At 42.2% G+C, this 27924-nt stretch overlaps 1 protein-coding gene across 1 annotated transcript in view; it reads left to right on the top strand.

Annotated features, from left to right (window-relative positions):
• RFTN1 (raftlin, lipid raft linker 1) overlaps nt 1-27924 on the top strand; it is a 255636-nt gene that overhangs the window by 91325 nt on the left and 136387 nt on the right. Inside the window, exon 3 of the mRNA XM_069958706.1 lies at nt 4148-4334. Coding sequence (XP_069814807.1) covers nt 4148-4334 — 187 coding nt within the window. The remainder of the gene's footprint in view (nt 1-4147; nt 4335-27924) is intronic.

Here is a 27924-nt window from a genome sequence, read left to right on the forward strand (position 1 = left end):
CACTCAGATCTTCACGTTGCCCATTTTTCATGCTGAGAAATGACTGTTCTCTTGCTGCCTAATATATAGCACCTCCTGACAAGTGAGATTATAGCACTATATAATCAATGTTATTCACATCACTTGTCAGTGGTTTTAATGGTACTGCTGACTGGTGTACATCTATAAATATACAATGCTAGAGATTTGGCTGGCACATAACATACAGACATTTGCTTTACTTTCTTTGTGATTCATTGTGAAATCATAAGTAACATAAATTAGGTCCAATCAATAAATTTGATTTTAAGAGTTTAAAGCGTTACACTGCAAGAGATATATGGCTCCTTTATAAGTCTATAAATATAGTTTCTATGGGGGGGGGGGGGGCAGCAGCTGGGGAGTGAAGCATAATGCATTTCACTATAACTACTGATCAAAGTGGATTTCAAATCTGAGACCCCAAACGATCTTAAAGGGATATTTCTATCCTTATTCTCATTTCAATTCCCAACTAATATACAGTAGTTATACTTGTAGGACTATTCAAGTTAAATATTTTTGCAAATGCATTTATTCTCCTGATATGCTGCTCTGTCCATCTTTTACTGTAGACAGCTTGTTATCAAGGTTACAGACCACCTTTCTTCTCTAAAAGCAGTGGTCTAGTGTATATATAGATGCAGTATACGCGTAAGTAGAAAGGGCCGGGATCCATAGCAAATTTTTGATTGGTCCCCCTCCTCATCCCATCCCACTGTTGATAATGCCCCTGTTTGTTAGCCCTCTGCCCAGTAGATAGCATATGTGTCTCTCCTGGTATCCCCCTCCAGTAGATAGTGCCCCCCCATGGTAGACATTGCCCCTAGTGTCCCCCATGGTAGGCATATCCCCTGTTATCCCCTCTGTAGATAGTGTCCCCTAAATAGGCATCTCTCCTAGTATCCCACCTCCTCCAGTACATAGTGTCCCCCATGGTACGTATCCTTGCAGTAGATAGTGTCCCCCTAAATAGCCATCTTACCTAGTATCCTACCTCCCCCACTACATAGTGTCCCCCATGGTAGGCATCGCCTTTGGTAGTAAGATGACGGCTCAGGAGGCCCAGTGTATTGCAGGGATGGGCCCCCTGAGGCAACGGGCCCGGTAGCAGCCGCTATGGCTGCTACAGTGGTAGTTATGCCCCCATTGTAGCTATACATACAACAGCCAGACTACTGCTTTTAAAGTAGAGCGGTGGTTGGTAATCTAGACAATGAGCTATCAACATTGGGAAGGAAAGAGCAGCATATCAGGAGAAGGAGACAAGTTTGCTAAATTAATGTATTTGCTAAAATATTTAACATGACTATTCCTACAAGTATAAATATGTTAGGTGAGATGAGAGTACCCCTTTTACTGTTATGTCTGTATAAAATGTCCAAAGCTAAAGTTAATCTGTCAGCTGAAAGTCCCATTCCCAACACTGACACTAAGCTACCAGGAGAAACATAGTACCTTTCATATAGTTGACTGTGCTTCAGAAAAATGCTGTTATTCTGTGGTGCAAAGAGTCAAAGAGGCTTTCCCAAACCCTTGAGATGTTGAGGCCTGTAATGCAATCCCCCCCTCCCCCTTTACTGATATAGTAAAGATACCACATGTGTCCCAACAGCTGTCTGGTGGCTGCAGAAGGAATCAGTCACCAACTTCACTGCATTTGCCATTCATTTCCTGAAAAAGATTCACTATTCCATGGTTACTTTGTACAGTCTTCCAAATCGATTGCAAACCTCCAACTTAAATTTAGCAATCGTTGAATTTTCTGGTAAGGTTCCTTATCCAAGAAATTGTTGAAGCAAAGAAAACAAAAAAGCTAAAGGTCATTAGATGCACATCTTAAACAGAGCAATGAGCAATTCCCATAAAACAACAATGTTGCATAAGTGGGACATGAACCGCTGGTCACGCTTGGATATAGAATGAGAGGAGGGAATTCAGGGGAGAATATGCTTCTTTAAAGGAATGTTTATGGATGGATTGTACAATCCTCAGTGGGTTCAACAAGCTCTATTATTGGAAGTTAGAAGCAGTGTGTATTTCCATTTAGTGAGTCAATGTAGATCACATTGTCCTACTTTTTATATTGAGAAGTAACCTATCTTGTTTGCTTCAGTATATATTGTTTATTTATTGGCTGACTAGTAACACTTTGTAATGTTTTCTTTCCCGTTTTCAGGCATGAAGAAGTAACACTGCATATAAATTAATACTGAGTTCTCATTATAAACAGTGCAGAGTATCTACAGACCATCTACACCATGTAACATTCTTAAAGGGGTAGTGCGGTATAAAACCTTTTTTCACTAAATAACACACATTACAAAGTTATACAACATTGTAATGTGTGTTATTTAGGTGAATGGCCCCCTTCCCCATGTTTCCACCCCCTGACCGTTGACCCTGAAGTGTAATACTGTATACTCATGGAATCTCTGTCAACCCGCCATCTTGAAATGATCACGTTACTGTTCAGGAGGCCGGCCTGACTGCTCCAGCCCTCCCTCATCCCAGCCTCCCTCCAGCGCGTCATCAGCTGCTCAGCTGCGATTGGCTGAGCATAACTCGTCCCAAGATGGCAGCCGGGGTTGACAGTGATTCCGTGAGTATACAGTATCACACTTCCGGGTCAATGGTCGGAGGGTGGAAACATGGGGAAGGGGGCCATTCACATAAATAACACATATTACAATGTTGTATAACTTTTTAATGTGTTATTTAGTGAAAAAAGGTTTTATGCCGCATTACCCCTGTAATGTTGTGTGCTCCCCAACACTGTTTCATGCGATATAGTGAATTTTCTTCAACACCATAAAACCAGGCTAATGATAAATCCAGCTCACCTGTGCCCAGACTGCTAGAGGAGAACCGCTTCGCACTCAGTGTGGTTACAAAGGATTAGATGCAAATATCTTAAAAATGTCAAACTTAATATGTTTGGCCAGACACAAGAGCTAAGCATGTTTTTATGGATAAGGAAGGAGGAGTTCCAGTATTGTGAGCTGATACGTTTCGGCCATACAGATAGCCTTTTCTCATAGCATCATTAAAGGCTATGTGTAAGTCCAATAAACATCGGATATTTGAATTTTATGTGTATGGAGTGTTTAATATGATTTAAATAAAGGGTTATTATTTATCTCCTGATACTGGACCTACTCCTCCTTCATATTGTACATAAAGATGTGTAGTGAATTATTTGCTGTTATAAGACTCTCCCTTGTATGTGCCTATACACACTAAATAAATGCAATTTAAACCCCTAATTTCAGTGTTACTGGCTGACCATCTGTTGCAGGGGTGGGCAATTTATTTTCCCATGGGGCCACATGAGAATTTGGAATGGTTTTCGAGGGCCACACTAATATATGCTTAGTCCAACATCAGTTTACATTCATAATCATATACATCATGCCAAGAACAGGATGCAGGCGTGTATATATAGCAGTATATATACATGGTCAAGTACATAGCTGCTATATACTCCACCACGTGTATATACTTCTAGATACTACACTCTGTGTATATACTGCTATATACCTCATCATGTGTATATACTGCTGTTATACTCCATTATGTGTATATACTGCTATATTATAGCCATATGTACATTAGTGGTGTATATAGCAATGTATATACAAGGTCAGAGGATACCATGTGACATGAGGGAGAGCGGCAAAGGTACTGGCAGGACAGTGAGGTACAGTCACTCTGACAGGCCAGTCAGAGCTAGTTAGTGGGCCGGATGTGGCCCCTGGGCCGTACAATGCCCATATCTGATCTATTGTGTATGGAGGTCAGAGAGATTGGTGAGATAAGCCACTGTCAAGTGTATGGTAGAATCAGGATAAATAGCTCTCAGCTAACAGCTGTCTAATGCATACTGTATGTGTATGAACTTCTGAGAGTCTACTACAGTGGGCTACACACTAAAGCAGGGATGGGAAACCTTCGGCCCGCCAGCTGTTGCAAAACTACACTTCCCATCATGCCTGGATAGCTAAAGTTTCAGCAGTCCAGGCATGATGGGAATTGTAGTGTTGCAACAGCAGGAGAGCCAGCAATTCTGTCAATTACAATATCTGTACGTGATTTTATATTTACAACGTCCCTGTCTTTTAATACATAGGCCACTTACCAGGATCATCTGCTGTCCGAATTGCCTCTCTGCGTGACCTACCTGAAAAGTTACAAGATCTGTACCAGCAGGGCTTCACAGTGGTGGCAATACACCCATTTGTTCAGGCCATTGAAGGGAATGAGAGGATTCCTCAAGAGGAGATGTTCCGCGTAGTCCTCATAAAGAAAACAGAGAGGTAAGTAACTATTGTTTCTATCATACCTTGTGTTCATGCATTCATAGTATATTTTATATCTGTGGAGAAATTGGACTTAGGGGCAATATAGAGTATTGCTCAGAGTTCTCCTTTATATTAATCCGATGTCTGCCCAAGAAAACAGGGAAACAAAAACACACCTTCAGTCCAACCTGGGAACCTGTCAGCTTGAAACTACTGGTAGTCTGGCTCCTATCACTAATCTGTGATGACAGTGATTGGCTGCAGTGGACATGTGTCATTTGTTAGTAGTCATGATGCCTAGCCTGGAGTTATTGTATAACACACATGGTTAAGAATACATTCACATGTATGTAATCCACTGCAGATTTTGCCACCAAGTGACCTAAAAGGGTCTAGTAGAGATGAGTTGGTATTTGATTACCGGTGGCTGCAGAAGTTAAATGCAGCCCTTCAGCCATAGGGTATGTTCACACTGAGCAAATATGGCGGAATCCCGTCGTGTTCAGTGTCCAAAAGTGAGTGAATGGGAGGGTGCAGTGTCCCAAAACAGGTCCTCTTATCCTCACACTTTTATTATGACCAGTCCTGTTTTGGAAAGCTATGGTTCACTGCAAACTGTGTGCATTGTGTCACCCCTCTCAGTGTTCACGTCTGCTATTCCATGCATTTCTTGTATGCATATTCAGGTATCAGTGCCTAAGGGTATTATGTTGCCCCCCAGTGTTCAAGTATGGTACTTCTCATGTATATTTCACTGTATATGCCTAATGGTGTGATGATGCAATGGCTGGATGTCACGTGACTGCCCCTGCTTCCATGGTAACGCCAATGGCCATCTAGCTTTGGCTGAGGATACCATGTGACTTCTCTCTGCTTCAGTCTTGTCTTCCACCTTCAGGGGGACAAGGTCTGTGTGATCTCTCTCCCCTGTCAGGAGAGAGATACGTGTGCTCTGCTGCTCCAGTTCCACATGAAGTGTTCCTGGCTGTGTTCTATTCTCAAGTCCTCAAGAATCTCATCCTAACCACAAGATCTGGGTGCCGTTCTTCAGTCATTCCTCTCATCATCTTCTCTGATCATCAACAGCAAGTATTCATCTCAGTTCCATTCCACCCAGCATCTTATCCTCAGTATCACTACTACTCCCATCATTCAGCACGCTATCATCACAGCCTATTGCAGCATCACCCATTACTCTGCCTTATCCAAGTCTGCCTTATACCCGGTTGCATCCGAAGAGACTGTTGCTACTAGTAACCACCGTTACAATAAATATACAACTACCGTTGTTTCTGAACCTTGGCATTGGTGTAATTATTGGTGCCCTGACTAAGGACAATGAAGAACCGCATGCCCAGCCTCTGCATGGTCAGGAGCCCGGTTCTCAGCTGTGTTACCCTTGTGCCAAAACCGTGACAATCCTCTGCTCAGCAGCTGCTCCGGCTCCTGCCAGTAACTACACCTATCAGCGGAGAGGCCCCTAGGGGCTTGGGCATCGCAAGTGCACACGCGCGTCCGCTTCTTCCCCTCTCCACTCAAAGAAGTGACATGTCACTTCTTTGAGTGGAGAGCCGTGGCAGCGGAGAAGCACACACTCTCCCATAGATGGGTAGTGACACACTGAGCGCGGCGGAAAATTTCGCCGTGGAATTCTGCCTGATTTGCTCAGTGTGAACATACCCATAGGCTGCATCCATGTTTTCCAGGACTCCATAGAGCTGCATCCAACTACTGCAGCCACTGGTAATCAAATGCTGCACGCTCAGGTGGCATCTATACTCAACTGCAATCGCTTTCCTACAGCAAAGCTTCATTCCGGTTCTACAGCGCCATTCAAATCCCGATGGTGATGAGACCCTCTTCTTTCCCTAATGTTTTTAAAGATGAGAACATTCTTATAGAGATTTATTGAAGACTCTGACTTCCGGCCTCTTTAGGCTGCCACGTTAAGATGCCACTTTAGCTCCGATGGGATTTGAATGGCGCTGTGGGACTTGTATTAGGGTCCGCCATGGGAAAGCGATCATCGCGGATGAGTATAAGTGTGTGTGTGTATTGGGGGGCAGTTATAATCAAAGTATTTGGGGTAGTACTTCTTTAGGGCCATTTCACCCAAGGTAAGGCTATGTATCCACAGCGCAAGAGACCGGCGTATCTTTTTCCAAAAGGTACGGCCGTTGTTGCCGATATCAACAACGGACGTACTTTACAGAAAGATACGTTGTATGAACATAGCCTAAAAGCATCGGAATCCCGCCTGCCTCAGTGTCACACAGTCGGTCTATGGGAGGGCTTGTGCACCTCCTCTCTCAGCACCACTCCGCTCAAAGTCAATTCTTTGAGCAGAGAGGCGCGGAGAGCAGAGGTGTGCAAGCCCTCCCATAGCCTGAATTTCGCCACTTTTACTCTTTGTGAACTGGCCCTTAAAGTCAATGGGTACATGTAAAAGTACCCTAAAAGTACAATTCAGCACTGTTCCTTATAAGCCATGCTGGAAGAACTATTAAGGATCCCAACATGGGGGAGGTTTTGCAAATCCAGTTGATAGGTTCCCCCTTCCCTGTACTTGTGGTTATGATAAGTTGTGTGACCTTCTCAGCAGCAAATACTGTAAGCAATATAGAGAGAAAAACAATAAGAAGTGCACAATGTAAGCACCAGCTGCTTTAGGACAAACCTAATTGTTCTTAAAGACAACAGTTCTCCTTAATGTGGACATTCCGAGGTGCCGCAATAGTAACAGTGGGTGTTCTGGAGAGTAGTAGGAGCATTCAGTGCTGACACTGTCAGCATCAAACTGGGACATCCAGGGTCATTTGAAGACATTGTAGATGAGGAGATTAACATCCGACTTGTTTCCTGGTTGCTGAGCCAGTAATGAAGTAACAGGTTTTATAAGCCTGCTACATACTTAGCATTCACTGCTAATAACTGGTTACCAATGTGAATATTATGATAATGAGCATTAGACCGAGCTGCTAAGATATGAAATTCTACTTTGCCTTTCTTCCCATCCCCCTTAGTGACAAGTTAATTATATTAAAATTAACCTTTCACTGTAGTACATTGTAGTGTTGTATATTAGCATTCTACTTGTTGTGTATTAATCCATCTTCTTTACAGGAAGCTCCCAGGCATACTGCTTTTCTAAAGCATTAGAAATTAAAAAGGCCACTTTCACACAGCTGACGCATTTTAGCATCTGTACTACAGCCATAACACCTGAGACAGCCCTGGTTCAACTTGTAAACTGTATCTTAAAGACACTCTTTCAGCAGGTTTATGCTGCCCTATTTAAGGGTAGCATAAACTAGTGACAGAGAAGCTGAAAAGAATAATGTATCACTTACATTGTTCTGTGCAGCTGATTCAGAGATATCCTCCTGAATAACATGGACAATAAGAAGTCTTCTCCATTATGTGCATGTGCTCAGTAGTCCCAGATATTCATGAGCTCCAACAAACTCTGCCCACCAGCTGCTGATTGTCAGTTAACTATCCATGCTGTGTATAGGCAGTCAACTGTCACTCAGCAGCTGGAGGGCAGGGGGAGTGGTGTGTCACAAATCCTGTTCTCCTGCATATCAGGAGAACACCTAAACACAATGATGAAAGTAATTGGAATTCAACATTTATGTCACTTGCAAAATAAAGAGTCACAGTGCCTGCACTAAGAAACACTGAAAAAAGAAGTGGAGTTGTGGAGTGCACAGTGGGTGTAGCGTTGTGGATCTGGGGATCGTGGTGCTGCTCTCTATAGCAAAGATTTGTGATAAACCATACACATGTAGAAAAACAAGAGCGCACTCACCCCGTAAAATGTCTTCATCTTTATTGATTCATCATAGGTTAAAAACCATTTATGTCACTTGTTTTTGCTAACCTCATTTAAGGCAGCATTAACCTAGTGACAGATTCCCTTTAAGGGTCTATTCACACGTACAGACTCGCTGCGTAAAACTCGCACAGAACTCGCATCAAACTTGCATGAAAGTAGCTGCGTTTTTTTGTGGTGTTGAACTTGCCTGTGAAAATCAAAACTCGCATGTAAAAATCGCACCAAACACGCAGCGAGAATACACATACATTGACTTGATAGCAATCTGTATCGCTGTGGATTTATGTGCGAGAAACTCACAGCGATAAATACGCAGCGAGTCTGTACGTGTGAACAGACCCTAAGTGTGATTTTTGTAAGGCTTCTTGTTTGAGCCTTCCTTCAGATGTATACATCTATCACCAACTCAAGCCTCTGTTTGCAATAATTCAAAGTTGTGTATAGCACACCATACAAGTAATGAATAGAGATGAGCGAAGTGCCTCATCTGATTAACGATCCGCTCATCAAGCTCATCGGCCTTTCAGTGCTCCTCGGCTCCCTGCTGCTCCACCCCTGGTGCCGGGGAAAAGCTGGATCCAATCGTTTCCCAGGATTGGATCCAGCTTTTCCTGGGAAGAGTAGCAGGGAGCAGAGCAGCGCTGAAAGGCCGGCTGCTTGATGAGCAGATCGCTGATCAAACAAAGTGCTTCGTATCGTTTAGATGAGTGATTCGCTCATCTCTAGTAATGAACTTGGGCCTCACCAGTAGGTTTGTTAACTGCATGACAGATGCCTGGACGAGCAGCTTGTAGATTCCAAAACTTACAAGAAGGTTCAGCAGCACCAAATTATACTCAAAAACTCATTTGGCTGTATCCATATTTTCCAGACAGCCCTAGGGCTGTGTCCAACTTCTTTAGCTACCGGTAATTAAATACCGAGACTTCCGGTTTCTGACAGGCTGGAGCATGCGCGAGTTCCACTCATCTCTAGTAGTATTACATGCCACTGATTTCAATTTTGACTTGGATGAAGCAAAACAGCCATTGTTTGTTTTCTGCTGGATGTAAAATTTTTAGTATAGTTCTGTTATGTATTATCATATAAATTACAAATTGTTAATATTTCTTTATGAAATGAATTCTTGGCTATGATATCACAGAAGTTAGTTACCATTTGTTTGTTTTGTATTGATAGGCTGTAAAAATAGAAAACTAAGGTACAGTACATAGAACAGATTGTTGGGTTCATTGCATAGCGCCATTTACTAAGTTTCCTTTCATTATTACTAAGCCCTGTTCATACGTCACCCAACCACAACATGTGAACACTCTCAGGCTTTCAGACTTGACGAAAAAAGTATAATTTTTACAACATCTATGACTCAATAAGTCCTTTTGCCTTTCTTGTCTTCGTTCTGTACCTATTCGGCCTATAATCATTCTATAATGTTTTATGTATTTGTAAGTATAGGCCTTTTTGTGGTAATAATCATTCTATAATGTTTTATGTATTTATAAGTATAGGCCTTTTTGTGGTAAAATTCATGTAAATAAATAATGACACTACATTGGTGGTAAGTAGAACCCCTCATGAGATGCTATACTAGCACTGATTGGGTGTTCAGTGGCTCCTTTCCCAAGTTATAAGGCATACACTTTCAGCTGTTTTTCTGCCATCTAGTCTGTTTTTTTAAGTTTTTTAACTTTTTTTTTTTAGACTTTTATTAGACTAAAATGTAAAAAATAAATAAGCAAATGAATTTTTTTTAACCATACATGGCCAACATAAGGATCCTGCCTTTAATTTTGCAGCCATAAAATGTCTGTGAATATGCGTTAGTAGCTGTTTTTTTTATTGACTTTAATAAAAAAAAAAAAGACAGTTTTTAGGTCTGTTATATGACTCCAAAAAGGACAAGAATACTGTGTGTGTGAATAAATCCTAATACTGATAGTTATCTGTGCCAAAATGAGCCTGTGCAGGTGAGGATTCTTACTGTACACTATGGAGTGTTCAGTATCCTAAAGGCTTTTCTGTCATCTGTTGTACATGATAAGGTTTTTTTTTTTTTACTTTCAGCAGCTTTTTCTGACTTGAATTTGTAAGGACTTGCTTTATCCGCTTTTACTCTGTTACAGTCTTTGTCTATTTTTCTTTCATCTTGTTTTTTTTTTTACTCTCATTCTAAGTTGAAATTTTGGGGGCTTTGTAACCAAGTACCAGTTTTCCTTTGAGTTCTGGTCTCAAAGGGGGTAGGCTCTTGTCTTCCTGCCAAAGTTTTTATTAATGTAGGCCATTTAGTTTTTGTTGGCTATGGTTTTAAGGGGATTTATTTTCTATTATTCCTCTCTGTTCTGTATAGTCGTACAAGTAATTGAGATAGTCATAAACTTTTAACTTTGCTGATCCACACTTAAATATATACTTAGGCTGGAAAATATTTTTACATATCCTTCCACTCTTTTACTTGCGGTAATATGGTTAGGGGGGAAATTATGCAAATAGAAAAGAATGTGATCATTTGTCTGGGGATTAGGGGCAGTGTCTACCTAGTGCCCCCTTACATACACAGACTATCATTATCTACTCTGACCACAGCATATGGCTTACACACATATAGATATACTGTATATTGTTGTTCTCTGACTCATATTAGCCTTGTTTTAAATGCTTATGCAACCAGTTGTTACATATAATCAGCTGATCATGGAAGGTTTAGCTTTTGTAGTCTCAATCCTTTGTTGATGTACCTTGCTCGACATATGGGTATGATCTACTAGTCAAAAAGGGCTAGGCATTGGCAGGGATGTGGCCTGAAATGCTACGCCATGTACCAAAATAACGTACCAAAATGTTAGTGCCTTACCTATGCCTGAAGTAAGACAAACTATTAAGTGGTGTAAACTAAAACTTGACAGTGCAAACATATGGTCCCTTTACACGGAGCGATAATTCGCCCAATCGAATGTTTAACAATTTAGAAGTAACAATGTGTTTTTTTTTATAATGATCATCGTTTAGACGGAATGATAAATCGTTTAAAAAAAATCAATATTGTGGTCGTTTTAAGATCGCTTAAGCCCATCTCACACATAGGGTGAATCGTTGAAAGACTGCTTAGACGGATTTTCAGTGAACGAAAAACAACAATTTTAGAACATGTTAAAAGATCACGATGAACGATTTATTTCTCGTCGCTTGATCGTACGCAGTGTGTACACGAACCTATTATCGCTCAAATGCGATCGATAATCGCTCTGTGTAAAGGGACCATTAAACTAGGCAGATCTGCCAGTTTTATCAGCCTGGGCCACTGTGATAATTCCAGTGCTAACTGTTTATAGTCCGTTCTTGGCTTTTACTTCAATTATTTGTCAGATAAATCTTTCTGTGTAAACGCACCATAAATTTGAGGATTAGATAGTTTTAGTAAATATCCCCTAATGTGAAATCCCTTATAATGCAGCTGCAGTAGAAATCAGTAAAACTGCAGAAAGTCTCAATTTATCAAAATTTAGGCAAAATTTACTGATGGGCTATCTACCTGGCACTAAAGCTGATCCGCTGTTTGGTGCCGAATTACAGTGAACAGTATTTGTTGTCTTTAATTTTTTTTGTGGTTGTGATATATAGCTGCAGCTCAGCTCCTTTTAAGTGAATAGGAGCTGAGCTGCAGTTACAGGTCGCCACCACTACAGAATAAATGGAAACAAACACTGTTCATTGTGTATTGCGTAGTGTTGGAAGTCCACCAATCAGTTACTGATGATCAATCCTGTAGATGGCTCACTGGTATATTCTGCCCAGAATACCACTAGACTTAATATTACAATGGGTCTTATGAACGATTATCATGAGCTTTGTGCGCTCATCTGAGACCAGCTTTTTGCCAGAACATGTGATTTGTTTATAGTAAGGGCATTCCTGTGACATACACAACTTCATTTCCCCTATAAGATAGTTGCATACAGCATTGAAGTGTTAGGCTGTATTCACGTGTACACAAAGTCTGTCTGCAATTGCGGACAGACTATGGACCTGTACGTTTGAATGACCCCATTCACACGTCTGTATGTACTAATGAGTGGGTCTGTGCATTGTGAACAGCTACAGTTAGAGATGAGCAAATTTACAGTAATGACGAAGCAAACTGCTTTGTTTCTGTAATCCTCTTATCAGCCTGCCGCCTTTTTAACTCACTGCTGCTTTGTGCCGTTCCTCCCTGGGTTCCTGGAAAAGCTTCTCCCAGTTTCCCAGGAGTGGATCCAGCTTTTCCTAGCACCCAGGAAGGAGCGGTAGTCAGTCATAAGTCATAAGGCAGCAGGCTGAAGAGCGGATTGCAGAGATAATGAAGCAATTTGCTTTGTTATTGCTGTAAATTCACTCATCTCTACCTACAGATGCACATCCATAATGCTGTCTGTAGCTATGGGTTTGCAAGTACGCACATCATTACAGATGTGTGACTGTAGTCTTACGGAGAGGATCATGGTAATGTGTTTTATACAATCAAGGGTGACCAATTGTGAGCCCAAGGAACAATCATATATACCAGTGGTGGTGTGTGGTATCAGGGTATGTGCACACTGAGGAAATTTGATGAAAAATCTGTTGCGGAATTCGCCGCTCACGTCTGCAATACCATGTTTTGATTTTTTTCTTCTTAGGGTATGTGCTTAACGAGGAAATATGCTGGAAAATCCACAGTGGAATTCAACGATCGCGGACTGGGGCGGGCGAGCGCGTCTCCATATGTGTCATAGACTACATTCTATGCAAGGGCGGATTCTGTCATCCGTTCAAAGAATGAACACGAATTCCGCAACGGATTTTCCATCAAATTTCCTCAGTGTGCACATACCCTAAGAAGGGGGGAAAAAACACGATATGTCTTCACGTTAAATGCACATATTTATATGTAGAGACTAGGGATGGTCCGAACCCGCCGAGGTTTGGGTTCAGCTGGCTATGGCTATGGCTGTATCCCAGTTTTCCAGGTGTTCCTCCCGCTGGATCCGCCTGCTGCACGGAGCGGGCAGACAGCGGTAATCATTGAGGAGGGTTCAGGTTCGTACAAACCCCGTCCGAACCAGGTTCGGACCATCCCTAGTAGAGACAAGCGAATTTACAGTACAAACAAACTGAATCGCTTTGTTAGTCCGACAATCTGCTTATCAGCCGGCTGCCTTTGAAGTCTGTGCCACTCAGACCCGGGTGCCTGGAAAAGCTGGATCCAGTCCTGGGAGAAATTTCGGTAGAGTGGCACAGACTTCAAAGACATCCGGCTGATAAGCAGATTGCCGAGCTAACACAGCGATTTGTTTGGTTTGTACTATAAATTTGCTCATCACTAGTTATATGTATACATTTGCTTCTGTGTCAGATTTTCTTAGCCTGTAAATCCAGAAGGAACACACAGCAAAGTCACAATAGATGGGGTATTCTGGCATTGTTACATAAAAACAGAGCATCTTGTTAAAACTATAAAATAATAAAAATTAGCCATTGCAGTAGAGAAGCCAAGAAAAAGTACATATGAAAGCTTGGAATGTTTTTGGTTTTTTAGGCAACGCTAGAAATCCATGTGCACAGCCGCCAAGTAGCAGGATGGCTTCTGGCATGTCTAAATTCTGGGACATGTGGTTGGATGATGACATACACGCACATGCTAACTGAGGTCATATGTAATACAATGGAAGATGACTTTCCAACCACATGTGTTCCTTTAGTGTTTTATTTTATTTATTTTAAAAAAAAATTGGCCTTGCTGTTATTTTGATACCTTTTATTTTTTTTTTATACTTATTGCCAGGTTGCAGGGTGTAAAGTCAGTTCTAAGTGAAGGCCCATGATCCCTAAATAAAGACATCAACCATGCGAATATCCTATCAGCCCAATACAGGAAGATTGCGGTTTCCAGCTCAGCTGCATATGAAAGAAATTTCATACATTGAAGTATGCAGAGGAGAACGGATTCTAAATGAAAACCAAATGCTGTGCACCATGCTTATCCTGCATTAGAGGAGTGCAAGAATTCCAGCGTGCCCACATTACAATGACTGCAGAACTCGCACTATCACATCCAGCTGCTAATAGTTTATTTGCTTCACAGCCATAACTGCAAGCAGCTGAGCAGGAAATGACGCGTAAACTTAATTACAAGAAGCAGCATGTTGTTGCTAGTCGGAGCTTGCTTTAGGAATAAAATCTACTGTATCAAAGTCTGCAGTTCATGCTGTCATGGGTCGCCCCCAGAGGTATTATAGCAAAGCTGGTTCGTGTTTACACCAGCACTGGAACAACTATATAAAGAGTTTCCAAAATTATTCTGACAGCAAAGACCTGAAATGCATTCATATTTGTACAGACTGGGAACACAGTTCTTTGCCTTATTATTGTCTAAGGATCATGTTGTCAAGGGATCGGTTATTTGCAGCTGCTCAAAGTCTTGCATCCCCAGCAATTAGTGGATTTGCATCCGGCTTTTCTTTTTCCCTTTAGTGCCATCTACAGGGGAAATGCAATGTTATATTAGAGTAAGGCCCGATTCTGGAGAGTGTTCCACATTTGTGAACAGCACTAAGGTTTTTGTGGCAAGTAAAACTGCCACAAAAACGGGAGAATTTTTCCAGATTAAAAAACATGGGCCCTACTTGGTGAACCTGCCCCTTGGTCTCCAACTTCTGGGACTCTATACTAGTAATTCTCTCCTCCCTGCTTCAAAACGCCCTCCCTACAAGGCCATCAGCACTCCTACTAGGAGACAAATTTCCCTCCACCAATTTTAAACAACGTAAGACACTCCAACACGTCCTTATGGCGGCCAGAATCCACATAGCGGCCAAATGGAGATCCTAGAAGCACTACTTTGGTATAACCTGTCATTTTATTTGTATATTATGTATTCAGTGTACTTCATCCCCTGTGCTTGGGGCTATTTTACTTTGATGCTGTTTATTGTATGCATTGAAACCCCTTTAATAAAACCTTTGACACTAAAAACATAGACCCAAAAGTATCAAACTGTGTAAAATAGAAACCTACAACTGCTAATAAGAACCAATCTTGGGTCAGCTTGGTTACTGACCTAACCATAGTTAAATGTGTAAGGGTCAGCTCACCTCTATTAAATCTCTGGAGGCACAGTTCATTCAGGAGGGTGCACGGATCCAGCAATGGCAAGCCGTTGATTCACAGATAGAAGCAATGGAGATTATGGTTCCAGCACTCCAAAAATGATAAAAATCCAGAAAAAATTTTGAGGTATCCATGCTAAAAATAGTACAATTCATGTTATCTCCTGTGAGATAACGTGACTTGCACTATTTTTAACATAAATACTTAAAGGGGTACTCCAGCATGGGGGCAGTTTTTCGCTGGGACCGGGGAGGAGGTGGCCGAGGGAAAAGACGTCCACTCACCTTCCCGATACCAGCGGCGGGTCCCACATCGCGGCGCTCCGGTGCCCGGCCGCTTCTGGGTGTCTGACGCGGGCCCGAGACGTGACGTCTCGGGTCCGCTCAGCCACTGAGTGAAGGAGGCGGGATCCGTTTCAAGTCCGACCAGATCCCGCCTCCTTCACGTCTTGGGCCCACGTCAGACACCCGGAAGCAGCCGGTAACCGGGCACTGGAGTGCCGCGATGCGGGACCCGTTGCTGGAACCAGGGAGGTGATTGGACGTTTTTTCCCTCGGCCACCTCCTCCCGGGTCCCAGCGAAAAACTGCCCCCACGCTGGAGTACCCCTTTAATCCAATTTTTGGGATTTTATTCATTTTTAGAGTGCTGGAACCATAATCTACATTGCTTCTATTGGTTACTGTAGGCAGTTACACACAGTTTGTTAAATCTGGGCCATAGTATTTCGATCCATGTGTGGTCAGTAGTTTATCCTCATTTGGACTTATATTTAGCCCAATCCAAGAGTGCAACCAGCACAGAGAATAACTTTAACATACACCTTTCTCTGTGTTTAAAGGGGTTATCCAGCGTTACAAAAAAATGGCCACTTTCTTTCAGAGACAACCCCGCTCTTGTCTCCATCTTGGGCGGGGTTTTGCTGCTCAGTTTCATCGAAGTGAATGGAACTTAATTGCAAACCGCACCTGAACTGGAGACAAGAATCATGTTTTCTCTGAAAGAAAGGGGCCATGTTTTTGTAGCACTGGATAACCCCTTTAAGATCCACTTCTGAATGAAAAGTACAAAAAGAATCATTGTAATAATATATCTTATCAGAAAAAAAAATGCCTCTTTCTCCTGTTACCAGGCTGCTTTCTAACATAGAACAGAGCACCAATGCAGATGGGAACTTTCCCCTTTCTGGAATTGTATTACCTGCGGGTTTTCGCCATGGAACATCTTCAGCAAATACAATAAAGCTACCACAAGCATTTTGTTGATAAAAATATATATATGTATTTTCGGTATATTTTCCGCACTATATTGTGAAGCTGTGCCCACATTTGCTATTATCATTCTTTTGTTACGGTGATTGACAACTTAACCAACGAGGCTTCCTGGAAATTGAAATACTGGAACAATTGTTTACATCCTCAGAAAATATTATGGCTTCGTATCAAGGGAGAATTGACTGACTGGGGTTTTTAAGGCAATATTTTCTGTCTGGGAGATGAGCTTTGCTTTATGAACAGCTGATGCTAGTAATATGAGATGATTTGCTGTAAAGTAATAGCTTAGCATATGCTGGCCTTTGAGAAACCATAAGTAATTCATGTGTTTTATGTACCCTAAACCAGAGAAACTAGATGCAAACACAATATTGTGAAAGTAAATTATATGTACTGATTGGATCACGTAATGGAAGATGCAGTAATGTTGTGAGGAGCAGGAAAAAGGATAATGCACCAACAAAATGGATATGCTTGTTGTCTGGTTTAAGATGACTTGTCCTCAGCATAAGGGTCATCATAATCTCTGAATCCAAGTATTCACACACATGACCACTAATACACAGAGACCTTCTGTTCAGTATGATTTGTACCTAACACTAGACAGGATTCCTATGTATCTTTGCAGTCTATATTATCTAATGTAAACCTACTTGAATTACTTTTTTTTTTTATCTGTGCCTGCAACACTTTTTTTTTTCTTTTTCCCTTTTGGGTCCCTCTTATGTTTTTTTTTTTTTGTTTTTTTTTTACAATGTTTTTGCAATGCTGTTTTTGGTGAAATCATGGCAACATATTGCTATTTTAACACAACTGTGCAAATCCCAATTGGTGGGTAAATCCTAGTGGCATACAAGTAGTAATAGTTACACTTACTGGGAAACTTAAACCTCTACAGATTAAGGCTGGGTTCACACTACGTATATTTCAGTCAGTATTGTGGTCCTCATATTGCAACCAAAACCAGGAGTGGATTAAAAACACAGAAAGGATCTGTTCACACAATGGTGAAATTGAGTGGATGGCCGCCATATAACAGTAAATAACTGCCATTATTTCAATACAACAGCCGTTGTTTTAAGATAACAGCAAATATTTGCCAATAAATGGCGGCCATCCACTCAATTTCAACATTATGTGAACAGAGCCTTTCTGTGCTTTCAATCCACTCCTGGTTTTGGTTGCTATGAGGACCTGACATGAGGACCAAATACTGCCTGAAATATACTGTGTGTTAACCCAGCCTAACAGTTTCTTGATTTAAGCCTTGCCATGGTGAGGTTCCTTGCTAGTGAGTGGAGGACTGTGTGCTCCATCCACTAATTCTCCATGGATAAGGTCAGGCTCAAGATGGCTGACAACCCATGCCCAAATTTATTATGCCACTGTGGGTCTCAGTTCTGTACCCCAGGGGCGGATTAACTTTATCATAGGCCCCGGGCTGTTCACCAAGCCTGGGCCCCCCAACCCCACTGTAAATATGGCAGCACTATTGTGGTGTGTATAGTACAGGGTAGATAATGTCATGTTGTGCTTTGTGCAAAATTGTGGTAAAAAAGCAGCAATTTTTTTGAAAATCATAGCAGAACTGTAGCCAGGAAACAATACAACACTCAAAGTATCTGTCTCTTTGGGTGGCCATGGGCCCACAGGAGCTCAGGGCCCCGGGCTACCACCCGAAACGGACCTATTATAATCTGCTACTGCTGTACCCTGTCCGACTAGGCATCACTAGCTTGCACTAGCCTTGTGTGTCCATGTTCATGTGTCATGCTTCTTCAGGGATCTATGTAAACACTAACATGCTACCCATGTCAGGATAACAAAAAAAGCACATATAAGAGCGTTAAATTACAAAATTATAAAATGATTCAAAATGATACAATGATTTGGTCCAATAAGCTCTCCACAGATTGGCATGGAGAGAAGGAGCTCTTGGGGTAATGGACCATGGGGTAACCCAACCTCCTAGCATGAGTTGCGTCTCACCACACTAAAGCTGACTCTTAGCTTCCTGCTGATTTACTTTTAAAATTGATGTCAGCCGCAATTCACATTTCAAACACCTAACATGGTTAAACAGCTGTTAGGTCAAGAAGGCACATGGTACCTTTTATATATCTGTGTGTGCTTCTAGAACATAGAAAAATGCTAAACTTGTTTGGGGTTTTTATGATGCTGCACTATCCAGAAGTCATTGGGGTGGTCCCTAGTGGCTTCTGATAGGGTGGGAGGGTGGGTTTTGCTAACTTTAGCTTGATGATGCTAAAATGTTAGAGCCCTATTACCTGGAGCGATAATCTGCCAAATGAGGCCGATTTAGTAGTTTATCGCTCTGTGTAATAAAGACAGCGATCACCTGCCGAAAAGATCATTGGCTGACCATTGTTGTTTATTCCAACCTAAAAATCATTGTCCACCAGGCGTGCGTTGGTACGTATGGTACAATAGTGATGTGCGGCCGAAGGCTGATGACTGGGTAAAGAAAATTAGACTTTATACATACTGTAGTAGTACGGCCCTTAGCAAATGGAAGTTGCCTGTGTGTCCTTGCGTGGAACAATAAAGACTGGAAACTCCAGTCTTATTCACTGAAATTGTATGTTGAGATGGACTTCTCTTTGGCTTGGACCAACTCCAAGGTGGGCGGTAAATCCATTGTGAATAAGGTGAGATGGATAAGAAGATGAGGGAGCATTGCAGTGCCAGCTGTGCTTTTTATAAGTGTGTCGTATATATCTAGAAAAGCATAGGGCATGTGGGTGGTAGTGTGTGTATTTATCCCACAGAATGAGGAAATTAACAGCGCTGCGATTTAGATTTCTAACCGTTTATTTGAAAGGACCTGCTGATTTCTCTGTATTCATACCATCCACCTGCATCACTTCCAGCCCTGTCACCATGGAGAGTAAGATGGACTCTATGACAGAGCGCTGGATTGTGGCTTTTGAAGTGAATCTGAATATATTATTTTTATTAATCCTGTTTTGCAGGGGTTGGGGGGAGTCATAGAATCAAATCCCTTCTGCGTGTTATAATATAAAATCTTTCTCGATGTACTCTTTACTTCCCATGACACTGGCATTGTTAATGCGCTTGGTAATGCAATTAAGACTACCTAATCATTGTGTGTCGGTGGAGGCCATTTTTATTCTTCATTAGATAAGTAATCCCCCACAGGGAAGATTTAACACTAGATACATTATCTCTTGTTAAGTACAGTAAGTAAGTAATTGGTATAGTGCTCGCTAAGCATGCCGAGTGGTACGGCATAGAAATATCTTGAGATTGCATTTACTTCTGACAAAGCTGGATTTGTAATCGCATCAAATCACTGACAATTTATCATTTTCAGCAGCCTGGCCTCCAAACAATTATTTCATTGTTTGAGAAGTGGAAATAAAAAAAAAATCGAAGTGAAAGCGGTGATGTACTGTTTAATAATGCCTTTTAATTAACTCTAAATAAATTATTGAACGTAGCGTCACTTTCACACTACCCGCAATGTATGCAAAAAACCCTGAGCATTGTGACAGCGAGAACAATATACACCATACATATGGGAGCGCTGCCAAATGTGATCCTGCGAGAAGACACAGAGGTCACATGGTAAATGAGCATCATCACAAACTCCGCTCTCCATAAGAAATGGCCACTTAGTAGGGAATAACACTATACTAGGAAAAAATGAGAAATATATAGCTTGACAAGAAGTAGGTCAAAGTGCCGGTTTATCTCCAGGCAGTATGTGTACCTTTTATGTCATATTCATGCTTAGAGCATATCCAAAACAAAATGTTATTAGGCTTATGGATGTTAGGAAGTGCCTAACGGTTGTCAGAATATTTCCGCTACATCAGTAACACCGCAGTGAGAAAGGCTCACAAAAGGCTTACAATTCTATTTAGGAAAATCATCTTTTATTAAAGATGGCCAAATTATCCCTTGGAATAGAGCAAGTTTGGCTCCTCCAACCCCTGAAGATCCTTTGTTATTCATGGGATAAGCCACACCTATAAACTCATTTCCCCTGCAGTGTTAGGCTATGTTCACACTAAAGCACTAAGTCAGCACCTCGGGTTGTTAATGTTAGTCCCACACTGTATTGATAGATAGGAAAGCACGAAGAGTATCCCTCGGACTTCAAGGTTAGTATGCACATGGATTAGTAGAAAAACTTCCATACTACCATACATAGGACATCGGCAGTATATTCCTATGCCGGATTAAGTCCCTGTTTTTTGATACCATACAGCTTTATTCACAGCTGAAGATTACCAAGAGCCATGACTAAGGACCCCGGTCCGAAACGCGGCAGCATATTTTAAACAAATGAAATAAAAATTATGAAGTTTTAACCTAAGCTGAAGAGTGTGTGGAAGTTTTTCTACTAATCCATATGTTCACACTATGTATAACAATTGCTGTTATTGGGAGTGTCAATCAATGGCTGCTGTTTTACATGTTCCTGTGGCCGATACTGCCATATCGGCTGCAGGAACGTTGGTTAAATACATCAAATTAAGCATTGGTTCTCAGTCACACTACAGCCCAAGACAGCCACACACTGTGTGAACCGTCAATTATTTCTGGTCGTTGTTCAATACACTGCGTGAACAATGGCTGTTGTTTAAATCAGCATCAATGGACGTTCTTGCCATAAAAAATATGTGGTGTGAACATAGCCTTGGGCGGTCAGTATTTTTTCAACCAAAACCAGGAGTTTGCAAACACAAACATACTAACTTTGACTACAAATACTGATCAAAATACTGGCAGAAATACTGACTAAAATACTACAGTATGTGTGAGCATAGCCTAAGGCTGTATGCATACACAGGAGGAAACTAATCAATATTTTGGCAGATGGAAACAATTCTCACATTTTTAGTTCTACAATCAACAATCAAATTTTGCACAAAACTTTGGAAATGTCAACCAAGCATTTGCTCAAAAATTTGTGACCATTTTACACCAAAGCCTACACAAAAAAAAAAAAAAAAAATCAGTGAGCCTGTGTATTCAATGTAAAAAGACACCACTGGCCATTTCAGCCATATTTTTTTTAACCCTTTAGTTTGAAATACTTTTTAAGAGTTCTTTAGAAGTTATAGGGCAAAACAAGTTGACTGCCAGTATTCCCCCCCCCCAATCCAGAAAACAGGGATGCAAGAGAATGAATGGGGTGATTGAATTTCTGTTCTGAGCAGGGGTTCTTGTTATCACCTGATTAAAAACACAGAAGGGAATACCCCTTTAAATTTTTTATTTCTGAATGTAAATTACCAGCCATTTTTCCATCTATTTTAGTAGAACCCAATAATTCTGTGGTGGTTGTCATCTAATGCTCCCACCCAGAAGTGTGAAAGGGGGAGTTCTATCAAACAAATGCGGAATACATGTGAAAATAAAACGTAGCAGAACACAAGGTTTAGCTTTTGGATCATATTACTGTAGGAATGAAAAAAAAATCATATTTTATAATTCTCCTCTTCACCTTAGTCCCAAATTTGCCAGCCTGTTGAATACAATGGGGAAATCAAAAGAGAACTTGAAACCCAATATAATGATTAGCAAATCCATTTTTATAGCTAAAATAATACAAACCAAAATGTGAAACAATGGAGATCTAATAAAGCAAAACAATCCTAGTTTTGGTTTAACAGTTTTAACACTAATGTTTCTTGCTTAATTTGGGAAGGAAGGAGTTAAACATTGGGCTTCACTTTCATCCTGATGATATTCATTTACAGCCTGATTATTTTTCTTTACAAATTCAAATTCCGACATTGTTATCTACGATTTTCTCAACTGAAGAAGAAACTGTGATACTCACTTCACTAGATCTTACGCTGAACAATTTACAGAGGAACTTAGCATAATAATGTTCAGGAGCATCTTGAGCACAATAATAGAGTGGAGAAAAGGAAGGAAAGAAGGGCAAATATATATGTGCTTAGAAGTATTTCCTACAGTGAATTTAGAAGTAGATGGGAGGCCTTGGTGTGGACTTTTTATTGGGGCTTATGTATTGGGTACACTGGTGATCAACTGGTGTCAGATTTGTAAATTACTTCTATGTAAAAATCTTAAGGCTTCCAGTACTTATTATCTGCTGTATGTTGCACAGGTGGCAACAGGGAGTTCCAGGTAAGACTAGAAAAAAAATTTCACTTCCTGCAGGCCATGCAGTACTGTAAGGGTCCTATTACACGGAGCAATTTTTAACGATTAACGACTTACGATAAACAATTGCAAAAGAGATTGTACATAGTTAACCTGAAATCGTTCATCATATAACACAGAATGACGGTCGTTAGTTATGATCGTTACTACGATCGTTATTGTGACCATTACTATGATTGTTTATTCCATCTGATCCAAGCAAAACAATGAACAATGTGCCATTACACTGAACAATTAGTGAAAAAATGCAGAACTTGAGCAAACAAATGTGGAATTACAGCCAACGATTAGCGATCAACAATCAATAATCTTTCTATGTAATAGGGCCCTAAGCCTTGAAATTTTTAATTGGTCATCTATGTCATTTGTATATCTTTCTGACAGAAAGTGATTGAATTTTGCTAGAATTCTTAGACTATGGAAGTTCAATGTAATTCATTTCTCACCTGTACTAAGCTAGGACATAGTAAATGCAGTATGATAGGATTTCACCCCTTCTCCCTCTGGAGAGCCATAGACAAAGGGTCGGCTCCAGGTTTTTGTGGGCCCTTTATCGGGAGAGCCTCAGCGGACCCCTTTGTATAGCACACCTCAGGGCACACATACCAAATAAAGTTTGACAAAACGCTGAAAAAACTAATCGTAATTCATTAACCCACAGGTGACGTCTTCTTTGATCTGAGGCAATCGCTCTCCGTTTCCTCTCCATCTTGCACAGACCACTATGATGATTTCTTCAAGCTACAATTCTTCTCTTCAGAACCTGTCAGACAAACATTCCACACATTTCCAGCCACTTCCTTCCCTTTTTCCCACCCATAGGCTTTCATACGGTAGTAACTCAACTGTTTGGTGTCATGTGCAGTAAAGTAAGGAGGTTTGTGGGTCCCTTGCTGTGCCCCCCATATAGTAATAATGTCTTAATGCTGTGCCCTCCATATAGTAAAGATGTCTTCTGCCCCCATAGTAATGCCCTTCTCGGCCCCATAGTAATGTCCCCTGCTCTGCCCCCATAGTAATGTCCCCTACCCTGTCCCATAGTAATGCCCCCTGCTCTGCCCCCATAGAAATGCCCCCTGCTCTGCCCCCATAGAAATGTCCCCTGCTCTGCCTCCATGGTAATGGCCACTGCTCTGCCCCCATAGAAATGCTTCCTGCTCTGCCCCCATAGAAATGTCCCCTGCTCTGCCCCCATGGTAATGGCCACATAATAGATGCCCCCATGGTAATGCCCCATAGTAGATGCCCCCATAGTAATGCCCATAGTAATGTCCCCTGCCCCCATAAAAATGCCCCCTGCTCTCCCTCAACACAAGAAAATAAAAAAATAAAATCAAATCCAGACGGGGGACGGGTCTTCTTCTCCCTCCTTTTTTCTCCCTTGTGTGCGCCGTGGGGATGGATCCTCCAGCATGCACAATGACGTCATCGATCTGCGCCTGCTGAGGAGATTGCATCCACGCAGCGCTGCATATGGAGACCTGGCCCAGGACTCCATACAGGTGGAGAGTGGTGTTTCGTCGCAGACTGAGGGTTGGCAGCACTTATTACTGCATCACGGCTTCACTTCCTGGATAAAATGGTGATGTCACGACCCGACTCCCAGAGCTGTGCGGGCTGTGGCTGCTGGAGAGGATGATGGCTGAGGGGCACAGGGCACTGGAGGGACACTGAGCATCCCTCTGCCCCCATCCTCTCCACCAGCCACAGCCCGCACAGCTCTGGGAGCCGGGTTGTGACATCACCATTTTATCCAGGAAGTGAAGCCTTGATGCAGTAGTAAGTGCAGGTGAAAAAGCACTTTATAAGCATTTCCCATAATAAGTGTATATTGGTGATTTGTATAACTTTTGGGGGGCAATATAATTTAATAAAAATTTTTGCCAGACTTCTCCTTTAAGCTAAGCCAATCCCCCAACATAGTTGAAATCAGAAAGTGAACTGACATGCTTAGTACAAGCAAGCATGTTTGTGGATTGTAGGCTGAAAATTGCGGACATAATACAGTATATGGTCTGCAAAAAGGAAAGTGTGAATGTAGCATAACCAGGGCCGATTCTAGCCTTTCTGCTGCCTGAGGCGAAAATTAAAATGGCACCCCCCCAATAATTAGTGATCAACTGCACACATACATATATATATATATATATATATATATATATATATATATATATATATATATACTAACAGCAATTATACCACACATATAGGTATATATTAGCTATAAATATACCACAAACATAAAAATATACCAGCAGTCACTGTATGACACATAAACATACTGTATATGCCGGCAGTGTATGTACTGCATAGTAGGTACCAGCAGTGTGTATACTGCATGCAAACACATGTAGCAGCTGTGTGACCAGTTACCATTATTCCCCCTGTCTCTGTGCCTTAGGCCATGTGCACACTATGTATAACACCGGCCGTTCTGTGACCCAGCCAGCGGGATCACAGAGCGGCTAGTGTTACTGAAGATCATCAAGTCACCACAGTACCGGATGGATGATGTTCATTCCTTCTAAATTTGGGTACGGGCGCACTCGTGTGCGCCCACATCCGAATTCACCGCTGCACACAATGGAGCATACGGCCGGAGCCACACACTCCATTGTGTGAACTAACAGGTTCTCTGCGGTCGTTATTCAATGAATGAGATGGAGAGATGGTGATGAACTATACAGCATGGGATCCTCATAATCGCTGTACCCTCACCATGCTGTATAAGTCACCTCCCTTGATCAAATGCAGTAATCCTCCAGAGTGCCCAGTAGAGGATTACTTGATCAGGGGAGGTGACCTATAAAGCATGGTGCCCCCTGGAATGGTGGACATCACCTAATACCCCCAAACAGCATCTTCGTTGGTGATACAGACCTCCTAATAGAAGATACCCATACCCTTCCCTCAGCAAAGACACCCCCCACAGTAAGCACCTAGAAACACTGCATACCCACCTCAGCATATATCTATTGTATAATACACACATGCACATTTACACACACACACACACACACACACACACACACTTACGCAATTCACACCATACCTTCTTTTTCTGATCTGTCTCCTGGCTACACAGGTCCTGGGAGGCTGTGGAGAGTCAGGACCTCAGAAGACAGAGCTCATGGTGCAGAGGAGGGGGGCACAGGACAGGCAGCACACACAGAGGGGAGGGGGGCACAGGACAGGTAGCACACACAGAGGGGAGGGGGGCACAGGACAGGCAGCACACACAGAGGGGAGGGGGGCACAGGACAGGCAGCACACACAGAGGGGAGGGGGGCACAGGACAGGCAGCACACACAGAGGGGAGGGGGGCACAGGACAGGCAGCACACACAGAGGGGAGGGGGGCACAGGATAGGCAGCACACACAGAGAAGGGGGGACAGGACACACAGCTCTGCAGGGTCAGTTTCCTGGTCTTCTCACTGTTATGACCTCTGCAGGCTGCCGTGTTGAGTCCCCTCCTCCTCCTGCTTCCAGTCCCGACGCTCAGGCAGTACACAGTGGAGGAAGCACGGGGATCACAGGGAAACTTTGTGGTATTGTGCATCCTCCACTGTTTGCTTTGCAGATAAGGCAGCCGGGACCCAGATAAGGCAGCAGGAGGGGGTCCTGTAATGCTGCTGGGCGGCTGCTGTCCTTTAAGTCAGAAATGACTTAACTACAATGACAGGGCAGGATTGTGCCGCCCCCTCAGGGACCTCGGAAGCTGCCGCCTGAGGCAGAATTCTCACTCTGCCTCATGGTAGGAACGGGCCTGAGCATAACATAGTTGAATATGTTATGCTACATTCACTTGTTGCTTTTTTGGGGTGGGACTGTATCCGTATAGTATGTCCACCATCCACAAACATGCATCCATGAAAGTGGGGAGTTACTTATAAAAAAAAAAAAAAATAAAATAAATAAATTGGAATGGTCAAAATGATGTCACTAACTAGAATTACGGATTCATACCTCTAATTACAGACGATCCAATAGACTTCTATTGGTGTGATGCAATTATGTCAGTGTCAGTACTCTTTGTGGCATAGATCACGGCCAAATCACAGACCTGTAGAATTACGTACCTGTGAATAGGGTCATAAAAACTTACGGGACCATACTTTGTCCATAACTGCTAATCCACAATTACGGACAAAAAAAAAATGTGGACGTGTGAATGAGGCCTTTAGGTATTACGTCTCTATGGGGTTTCACAAAAATTTTGATCTTGTGCCTATATGTCAAGAAACAGGGGACAGTCTCATTGTCTCCCTTTCTAATGTCATGTACAGTATGGACTAAATATATTTGATACCCCATGAATGGCCCACTGAGAAGACACACTGCCTTCAGCTACTGCTTCAGGATCCTCCTTAGTGGTGCGTTCACACCTACAGGATCTGCAGCTGATTTTCTGCAGCAGATTTCATTTAAATAACTGAACACAGCATAAAATCTGCTGCAGATCCTGTAGGTGTGAACGCACCCTAGAGCAGTTGGAAGAAGTCTACATTTTTAAGCAGGCACTAAAGATGCGATCAGCTGATTATTGGTCTTGCTGATTACTGGCACTTTTACATAGGCTGACTGTCAGTTGCAGGAGCGTTTCTGGTTACACTCCTGACCGATAATTGGTCCATGTAAATGGACCATTAGAAGCCAGAACACTGTATACAGGTACACCTCTCAATATTATCATGCTGCACAAACCACAAGTCATCAGGGTGGTCCCTGGTGGCCTCACCTCACAAGCCTTGACTAATAGATCTCTGCCTATTTGGGTGTAGAGTAAAATTTACTAGTTTAAGCTTGTGGGCAGCAGGAGCCATAGGTAACCAGCCTGATTTATTTGTGGTTTGTGCAGCATAAGGCCATGTTCACATGGTGTAAGACACCGGCCGTTCCGTGACCCGGACGGGTCACGGAACGACTAGTGTCAGAAAAGATCATTTCGGCCGGCACTGCAATACCAGCCGGATGATCTTTACTTCTGCTGAATTCAGATGCAGGCACATCCGTGTGCACCTGCATCTAAATTCCCCGCTGCTCACAATGGACCGTGCAGCTGGAGCCGCATGCGCCATTGTGTGCACTAACAGGTTTTCTGCGGCCACTATTTAATGACATGTATGTTTTTTGCAGTGCTGCTAGGGATCCCGACCAGAGTGTATACTATGGGGGAGATTTATGA

Source organism: Dendropsophus ebraccatus, chromosome 2 (genome assembly GCF_027789765.1).
Source record: "Dendropsophus ebraccatus isolate aDenEbr1 chromosome 2, aDenEbr1.pat, whole genome shotgun sequence".
NCBI lineage: Eukaryota > Metazoa > Chordata > Amphibia > Anura > Hylidae > Dendropsophus > Dendropsophus ebraccatus.